General features: G+C 42.1%; 1 protein-coding gene across 2 annotated transcripts; it reads left to right on the top strand.

The window, feature by feature from the left end:
* Positions 1 to 157: 157 nt before the first annotated feature.
* Positions 158 to 9,507, top strand: il6r (interleukin 6 receptor). 2 transcript variants are annotated; one of them, XM_041943317.1, is made up of 11 exons: positions 158 to 437; positions 2,484 to 3,086; positions 3,234 to 3,357; positions 3,880 to 3,954; positions 4,060 to 4,238; positions 4,446 to 4,615; positions 4,767 to 4,911; positions 6,962 to 6,990; positions 7,100 to 7,154; positions 7,461 to 7,572; positions 7,725 to 9,507. In XM_041943317.1, the coding sequence occupies exons 1-11, from the start codon at positions 356 to 358 to the stop codon at positions 7,981 to 7,983; spliced, it is 1,833 nt and encodes a 610-aa protein (XP_041799251.1). In that variant the 5' UTR covers positions 158 to 355; the 3' UTR covers positions 7,984 to 9,507. The 2 variants fall into 2 exon arrangements, with proteins under 2 accessions (XP_041799251.1, XP_041799252.1); XM_041943318.1 differs by lacking the exon at positions 3,880 to 3,954.
* The last annotated feature ends 79 nt before the right edge of the window (positions 9,508 to 9,586 follow it).

Raw genomic sequence — 9,586 nt, 5'->3', positions numbered from 1 at the left:
GGATAATACAGTTAGAGACAGTGCAGGATGTTTACAAAAATATAAAGGAACTTCCTGAGTATGAAAAATAAGTATTCAAATAGCCGAGGTATATTCAGCCTCCATGGGTGTTTTATTTTGACGCTGAGGAGGATTTCCTCAGTAACGGGCTGAACAAGGGGAAGAGCGAGGGGATTTCACAATAACGGGTCTTACGGACAGCAGACTGCCGCAACCAGAGGAAGCCGGTACTTCTGCTGGAACCAGCCTGTCTGCAGTGGAGGACTTTGAGAGGACTCACAGCTCTCTCCAACTGATGCTTGCGAGTGTCCAGTGATGGTGTGAGGACTCGGCGAAGGGAGATCCATGCGCAAAAATGCGGAATCTTCTCCCTTTGCTGTGCGTCCTGTGCGCCACGCCGGTCCACAGCATCTTCGACGGAACCTGCCTCAAAAAAGGTAAAAATAAGCGTGCCATCTGCTCAGTTACTGACGACATGAGGACAAGTGAGTCAGAACACGCAGCTATAAGGTGAAGTCTTTTTGAAAAGTAAATGACTAACTCAGCCTTTTCACTTTAAAAGCAAGTGGAAGGTGTTTGTTCTCTTAGTAACTTAGTGACAGTGACTCAGACTCTTCTCATTTTATGGTTGGACAGAAATCACAGCAACTGATGAAAATCTGCAGCAGCTTGATTTATTTGCAGTTTGGACAAAGTGCAACTCGTAATTTGCCAAAAGTTGCTTTTATTTCTGTGCACTTCACAGATCATATTTCACATTCTACTTACCACACTTGAAGTATGATAATTAAGTACAAGTCCTGCGTTGAAAAAGTATGTAAGTATAATAAGGAACATGTACTTAAAACATTAAACAACTTTAGCATGGTCCTGTTCCTGTTGTACTGTTATATATTGTATCATTGGATGATTATGTATTAATATAAAATCAGGATTTTACTTTTGTGGTTGGTTGAGGTGGATTCTTAACTATTTTGTATGGGCTGAAACCAATGTGGCACCTTCACATGGCTTGTTTTGTCCAACCAGTCCCACAAAACTATCAAAAATAAAGTAAAACAATTAAAATAATTGAAAGGAAAAGCAGCAAATCCTCACATTTGACAGGCTGGGACCATGAAATGTTTTTACTAGAGAAATTACTTAAACAACAAATCGCTTCAGCTGTACTTGTATATACTGTGGGCACTTTCATTTAAAACAAGGCATTATAGTTTATATCTCTCAAAATGTTAAGTAACTAGTAACTAAAGTTGCCAAATAATTATTCTTAAAGGAAAAAGTACAATATTTCCCTCTGAAATGCAGTGAAGCAGAAAGTGGCATGAAAAGAAAAGAGCAAGTCCAAGTACTTTCATTTTGTACTTAAGCACAGTACTTGAGTAAATGTACTTAGTTAAATTCCACCAAAATATCTGGTGTGATATTTAAATTTAAAAATATACAGAACAGTGTTATTAATTTCTCTTGTCATTCTGTGTCACACTGTTTTGTAAAAGAAGCTGTTGGAAATGTTTTTCATCATCCCAAAAAAACTCTAAACTGTATTTACAATTTTTTAATCAGATAAAGTTTGTCTAAAGCTCAGACTTTGCTGCATCTGTGTTTAAGTTCTGAAATTCTGGCTTCATTGGCAACATGTTCAAATAGCTGCTATTATTTGTACAAGCTTTTTTCACTCACTAACTAGCATCTACTATGAACATGTTTTTAACCTTGGTTGTGTTTGTTGTCCTGGACTAAAACTGCTTGACCTCCTTTTATTTTGGTGTCAAAAATTCTGCTCTTTAATCACTGAAATTGTTCATGCACAGGTTCAAGCAAATTCAAATGTAAAAATAAGTAACTATATGACACCTAAAACCAGTCCACATACACTTTGCATATGTGCTGTTCTGCCCCCTCTCAGCCTCTGTTTTCCATCGCTGATATCTAGGGGAAAAAAGACAGTTAACTGGGTAAGTGGGAGAAAGGGTGAGAAAGTGTGTTTGCACTATACAAGGGCGTCTGACGTCAGGCCAGTCAAGCCTGTAAGCCTGTAAACACAAACACAGCTAAGGCATCTCTCAAATCAAGACTGTATTTTGAGCTTAATCAGAAGATCAGAATAATTAGGGAATGTCAGAAATGTAAATAAGTGAGAGATGACACAGAGGGGGTCTGCTTTAGGACAGAAAAAGAAACAGTGAAGGCGAGAGACTTCAAAAGAGGAAGTTCATAAGGAGTTGGTAATTTTAGTTATGCAACGTTGCGTCCTATCTGTGCTGTGTCCAGTCGACCGCAACCGATACTCAAGGCAAAGCTTGTCATTTTGAACAAAAAACTGTATTGATGTGCAAAAGGCTGAGCCAGTGTTGAATACACACACACGCACACACACACACACACACACACACACACACACACACACAATTCAAGACAGCCGCCACACACACTGGTTTATATGACTTCTATAGATTGTGTTTCTTTGTTTTGCTGTGCAGACCCTCCCCCTGGTGCCTTGGTTTTATCCCCAGGCAGTAAGTTGGTTCTGACCTGCAGCGGTCATGTGACGGTGGACGGAGTGAAGGTGAGGAACAGCTCGAACACCAAGAGAAGAGGCAGCCCCTCGGGGGCGACCCCGACCGCTGTAAACGTCGTAAACAACCCTGGAGTTCCCGTGGACAGTGACAAACCTGCCATGCAGAATGCTCTGAGCGATGGCTACCGCTCTAACCCTACTGAGGCAAGAGACAACAGAGGCCTCAGACACACAGACACAGGACACACAGCTTCTCCCTCTGCTCATGTGGTCCAGCCAACCAGTGTGCAAAGACTGCTAAAGGGCGGAGAGATGGATGGTGAGGCTGATTATGAGGAAGAGGAGGAGGAGGGGGAGGAAGGGAGCAGGGTTACAAGGGGCATAAAGTGGAAGACTCAGTGGAGGTGGAGCGGGAAGACGGTGGGAAAAGGAGACCAGGGGGAAATCTCATTTGAGAGGACAGGGGCTACACTGTCTCTGTCCTCTGTAAGACTGGCGGACTCTGGGAAGTACATGTGCTATCACAGAGGCAGAGAGAGGTTCTCCTTAAAGGTGATCGTCGCAGGTGAGTCACAGCGGCATTGAAGCTGTAATGGATGATTGAAGTTACGTGTGTGATAAACAGTGATCTGTGGTTGATTAGCAAATTACTGGCTGACTGAATGAATGAAAGAATAATGGATGCATCACTGCATGTTTCTCAACCTGGTAGATCCTCCAGAGAGTCCAAGCCTGTCCTGCTACAAAAAGTCACCCAGCAGTAAGATTCGCTGTGAGTGGACGCCTCAGAAGCCCGTCACTATACAACCGAAGTGTTACCTCTTACTCAGCAAAAGGTAACGTCACTTTAACTCCACAGTGAATCATTTATACATGGTGTGTAGGAATGAAACATCTGCAAATTTAAGAACATGTTTACAAGGAGGAGTACTACTGTAAACAAACCTCTAACAATCTATTACCTATTACCTATTACAACCTGTGATTGAGATGCTGTTTCTTTTTAGTGTCAGCTGATCTGTCAGTCAGATTAGATATGCTCACAGGTCCCAGTATTATATTTCATTACAATTTTTTTTGTTTTTTGTTTGGTTTTTTTTGTCTTGTTGAATGTTTTAGACTGAAAATTAAGAGGTTAACATTACATTTTTGGAAGAAAACTGGTGCTCCCTGCTGCAATTTTGAGGTTGAAGCATTTTGAATAATTTAATGGAAGTGCTGAGAGAAGGTGAGAGTCAGAGTCAGCAGCACTGAATGAAGTTTGTCAGTTGAAGTGAATATGTAAGTATTGGTTGAAATGAAACTGTTGCAGCTGAGTTGAAAATGTAGTTGAAGTTGAATTTCTATCCCTTCATTAGAAAGCAGCTGACAGTGGAGAGAGGACTGGGAATGAGGGGAGAGAGAGGTCCGGGCCACTCTGATTCACATACCAGGTGTGAACGGGGTTAAAGCTACAACAGCAAATCGAGATTTGTGTTCGTACGTTCCTCATCTTTGTGCGAGTGACTCTGTTCTGTCTTCGTGTTTCCTTCCCTCAGCTCCACACAGGCCTTCCTTCGCTTGCAGTGCTCGTACTCATCTCGGGCCTCCCGCTGTTGGTGCGCCCTGGACCACGATGAGGACGAGCTGAGAACCGTTCACTTGGCCTACCTGTGTGTTACAAGCATCGCGGGCAACGCCACCAGCCCCCTGGTGGACTTCACGCCTCTGCGCATTCGTAAGTGGCGAGACGGGCACGATAAAAGACTCGACTTTGACTTGGTATACATGACTTGACCTGACTTGCTTGATTCTCACTCACCACAGTAACTTGGGACTTGCTTGGGACTTGCTTGTGTAACTGTCTTCCACCTCTCATGTTTGGTCTGCTGTAAAGGTAATTGAAGCGCTGCTGCACTTATTATATCCCTTGTTGGTCCCTCAGTAAAGCCTGACCCTCCGTCAAATGTGTCAGTCCGACCGGTGGAGAGACAGGCGACGAGGATGAAGGTCACCTGGAGTCTCCCGACCTCCTGGAAGTCTCAAGACAACTATTATGAACTAATCTATGAGATCAAATACAAACCTCTCAGGTCCTCGTTTTATCACGAGCAGGTGCGTGTTGGGAGACGAGCTGTTGGGTGTGTTTTTGAGCATGTTGGTGTCTGTGTGTTAACTTTTCACAGTTCAGTAGTTCAGTGTGAAACAATAAAACACACAGGTGATCTGTGTCTACCTGTCTGTCTGTCTGCATGTGTCTATGTAGATACACAAGATTAAGGGCCAGCGGTCCCACACTATCACTGATGCAATGCCTGGTGTTGAGTACCTGATACAGCTCAGAACTAAGGAGGAGTATGATGGTGTGTGGAGTGACTGGAGCACACCTGTCTGTGCCATTGGTGGGGCAGGTAACAACGCATGCGCACACACACACACACACACACACACACACACACACACACACACACACACACACACACACACACACATACATACACATGGAGAAAAAAAAACTATTCAGAGCTAGATTTAGCTGACAGTATTATTAGTAGATACTTTAAATAGATATTTCTTTTCACTCAGGGGCCAACAGCCAAAAAAAAACCCTTATAAAATGAGGGGGAGCAGTAAATCCTTTATCTTCTATCTATGCATTGACTTTTCTACACTTCAATGATATTTCTAATACATTAAAGTAAAGTCATTACAGCCAAAAGAGGCAGGACTCCTGTTCCCTTCCTGTTTGGTTTTCCAGAGATGCTGTGTACACACAGTAAATATCCTCCTATACATATATATTTTTACCCCTCAAGTTTCTGTTTCTCTCTGAATATGTTTACTTATTGTGCACAATGTGCACGCCGTGTTTTGAATTCTGGATGCACGTTCATAGAGTTGTGAAGAAATCGTCCAATATCCAAAAGGTCAAAAGTTTCTAAACGCATCTGCATATCCTGATGACCCCCCCGCCCCACCCCCAGTTTCCTAGTGGCAGAGACATTCAAGAAGCTGACCTTTAATCACAACTTCCCCTGTCGAACTTTGTTGCATGTCATCAACTTTTCTCGTCATCGTTACTCTGCTGTATGCAGTGGTGGAATGGAACTAAGTACATTTACTCAAGTACTGCACTTAAGTACAAATGCAAGATACTTGTACTTTCGTTGAGTATTTTCATTCATGCAGTTTTATACGTCTACCCCACTTATATCTCAGCAAATATTGAACTTTTTATTCCACTCCATTTCAATCACAAGAGACAAGTAAATGAAGTAAAGATAATTGTTTATTATGACAGATGATGTGTGATAGTTAAGTCTTATCAGAAAGTCTTTGTAATGGAGGGGCATCACTCTCAGCAGCAGCACGACCAGTCTCCCTATTGGAGTCCAGACACTGATAGCCCCAAACAATGAAAGCAAAAAAATTATGAGTGAGCAGCTGTGAGAGGAGTCACTGAAGGATAGTTTGAGAAATAAACTACAAGCCAAAAGATCAGCCTTCCTGACCAAACTTTCACTTGAGCTTCATTTGTCTTAGTCAGTGGTTACAGGAAAATTCATCATCAGAAAGTTGAAAACAGGCTGTTTTACTGAGCTCATGAAAAGTTGACTGTTTGGAGACACGTAGTTCTCACAGGACCATGACGCGACAGACATATGATGATCTTATAGAACATGATGAACTGTAAACTACCCAACGGTGTGTAAAGGAGCTCAAATTAACTCAACCTTAAGGCAGTAAAAGGCAACATATACATTAATGCAGCAGCAATATTAAACCAAAAACATCCAAATATCCTGTCTGTCAGTGTACGTGTGTATAACAGACCTCTTGTGTTATTTAAAGACCCTTTAGTTTACTTTTAGATCAGGGAATGGGCCTTTACAATAATGTCCAATACCATCTAGCAAGTTACATCCAGTATTTCAAATGCGTGTACATCGGAGAAGAATTCAGCACCTCATAAAGGACATCAACAGCATATTTTGTCCTTTGAAGTTCCTTTAAAAAGAAATCAGGTCATAAGTATTAACTGCAAAAGTGAAGTGTGGGAGTCTAGGAATCAAAAAGAAATACACACTCGCCAAACTCAAACTTAATACTCGATTAATGCTTTCCAAACTTTTTTGCTTGTGATTACTTTAAAACAAAGTCATGTCTACTTGTAACCTCTCATCACTGGTTGTATAAGTCTGCTTGTGACCGGTTCAACCAAAGAGGGATGTCCTATTTTTGGAGGCTTGGGGAAGCAGAACCAAGATGCAATAATTCACTAAAAAAAATGGCTAAATCCAAAATAGGCTTGACTTTCTGGCTCCTGTTCTGCTGATCAAGACCCAACCCCTCAGGTTTGTCTTGTGGAGTTCCCAGATAGGAAACACTGTTTCAAGACAAAGCAGCGATATGTTTTTATTTTTCATAACATCTCGCTTGTCTCGATGTCTCTCTCCTCAGATCAAAACGGTGATCTGACTACCACATTGGTAAGAGATGTGTCAGTCGTTGTCATTTTCTCCTTACGCTCGTGCTGCATTCAGTGTTCATTGTGGCCCTTCATGCAGAATCTCACGCTGTCTCCTCTCTAACTTGCAGTTTCCAGTCTATATAGACACAGAGGGCTCTGGTCCAGATGGCAGTGTGACTGATGGTAAGATTGCTGGCAGAGAGTAAAATATTAAGGCTTAGTGTGTGAATGTGGCAAAAACAACAACAAGGCAGTGAGAAGGAACTCTGAAATTTTGTCAGTGCTGAAAATCCCCTCTGCCCCACTGGGTTTTAACAGGAAGCCATGTCATCATAATAACTGAGGCTCAACAACGAAACAAGCCACAGGAAACATGGCACACACGGACACACACACACACGGTCACACATACATTCAGGCACACCCAGACATACACTTGCATGGATGTTATGCATCTCCATGAGGATTTCTCCCCTCTCCTTGCTGCAGTACCTTCAGTTGCTGCAGTTCCAACAGACTCTGCGGTGGTGTCACCTCACGTCCTGTGGATCTCGGCTTTATTTGTTCTCTTGTCAGTCATTTTGGCTGCCTACATATTCAGGTAATGAGATATGCACTTGTGTTGTGTTTTTGCATGTCTGTATTTCCTGCTGTGCAACAAACATGGATGCACTTATAACACAAGTGAAATAGTAGCCCAGATTTCAAACCTCAGCAAATTATTTCAGTCAACCTCTCTTTTTGTCATCTCAGACACAAGGACCGATTCATGTCTAAACTCCAGAGTCTGAGTGTCGTCACCCAGTGTGGAGGCTCACCTCAGCCTCCGCCCTCCGCCCCAACAGCTCCAGAAGGGCAAGCTCTGGTGACCTTTGGCCCTCCAATTTACAATGAACCCCCACCGAGTGAAGTGGAAGAATGGGGAGAAGAAAATGAAGAACACTGCAGGAATGAGAGGATAGAAGCCATGCACTTTAACAACACAAGTTACTTCTTTCTGCAGCAGTACTGATGGCCAGGCGGGTCAGGGACTGAAACTAGCCAGAGATTGTTTTTCACTTCACAGCCAGGACAACGGACCTGAATCGAATGAGTTCCTGGTGGAAGCAAACTCAGGAACAGCTTGTATATTATATCTTCTATATCTTTCCAGGTCTAACTCTATCTCAAGCCTAAAAATCTCTACAGGACTTTTTTTTTTTGTATTTGTATTTGTATTTTATTGCGCCTGGGCAGCGTTTTAGTGCCTCTCTCCTATGTCTGTGTAAGTTTAAAGCATCTTGATAAACTGTAGACTAGATGTAAGCCTAATGAGAGGCCTGAGTCTAGCATACCACCTCGTGTTCTGTTTGTATATCGTTTTGTTAAGGTTTATCAAATATATCACTCACATCTCGCCCACTCAGTTTCCAGGTATTCTTTACAAAATTTGAAAAAGAATTGGCCCTTTGTCTGTTTTTCTGCCTTTTAAACTGGTTAAGATGGGTTGATCGTCGTGTTGCTGCTATGAAGGACCCTCAAGGAGATTCTGTCAAGTCAAGTCAGGATTATGAACTATGCAAAACGCCTCCCACCCTTCTCCAAAGCAGTTAAAGACACCTCAGCTGCAAAGGATGCAACCAGGGCACGGTTTGGTGCCACTTCAAGTGCAGGCGGTTCCAGTTACCTCTTTGCAAATACTGTGAGCCGCTGCCAAGATCGTCCAGGCCTTAACCTCACAAGCACAACTGTATGGTCGTACAAACTGGATCTCAAAAATGATTCAAATGCAATGCTAACATGCTGATGTTTAGCAAATGTTTACTGTGTTCACCATCTTAATTTAGTGTGTTAGCATGCTAACATGTGTGTCATCACTATACACAAAGTACAACTGATGGGAGTGTCATTAGTTTTGCAGGTATTTTGTCATAGACCAAAATATCCAACAAATTCACTTTCAATTCATTTTTGACCTGATGATGGGGTGAGAAAAAGAGTCAGAGGATCACCAAAAAGATTACAATTCATCCAAATCTGATGACACAGCTAATGATCCATCCCAGTAGTTGTTGAGATATTGCTGTCTGGACCGAGCAGGTGGACCAACCAACCAACTTCTGTAACCATGCTGCTTGTGAGGGTAAAATATGAACTCATACTGCTGAAAACCATCACAGGCATTACAGCGGTAGAATAGAAAATCAGTTTGTGTTGCATTTCACTAGTTCTGCCGGTTAAAGTCCACAATCTCTCTGATGAGAGATGATAAGATAAGATAAGATAAGATAAGACTTTATTAATCCCCTACCAGGGAAATTCAGATGCTACAGGCAGCAGGCAATAGGGGGATTCAGGATGCAGCTTTTTCTTCTTCACCCTGTTGCCAGATGACATGTGACTTTGATGTGCATCTGGAGCCATGAAAAAAATCCATTATTTCTCAAGCCAGTGTTTCCCCAACTGTCAGTCACAGGTTGTCATCACTGGACTTTACCTGCGATAAAATGTGCTACATAAATAAAATGTCCTGAACTATAAAAGAACCATGTACTATACATACACATCTGAATGCACCTGCATTGAAGGTACATAATTAGTATATAATTGCATTCAAATCATTGACGCTTCAAATT

The sequence above is a fragment of the Chelmon rostratus genome, chromosome 8 (assembly GCF_017976325.1).
Source record: "Chelmon rostratus isolate fCheRos1 chromosome 8, fCheRos1.pri, whole genome shotgun sequence".
Taxonomy (NCBI): domain Eukaryota; kingdom Metazoa; phylum Chordata; class Actinopteri; order Chaetodontiformes; family Chaetodontidae; genus Chelmon; species Chelmon rostratus.
The sequence above is the reverse complement of the archived record's forward strand: the minus strand, read 5'-3'. Positions and strand labels throughout refer to the sequence as shown.

Bases quoted from the DNA above. Each gene is read 5' to 3' on its own strand.
- il6r (XM_041943317.1), top strand. From the start codon at position 356: ATGCGGAATCTTCTCCCTTTGCTGTGCGTCCTGTGCGCCACGCCGGTC. The intron at 3,087-3,233 runs GTGAGTCACAGC...TCAACCTGGTAG, and splicing joins CTTAAAGGTGATCGTCGCAG to ATCCTCCAGAGAGTCCAAGC. The intron at 4,616-4,766 runs GTGCGTGTTGGG...GTGTCTATGTAG, and splicing joins CCTCGTTTTATCACGAGCAG to ATACACAAGATTAAGGGCCA.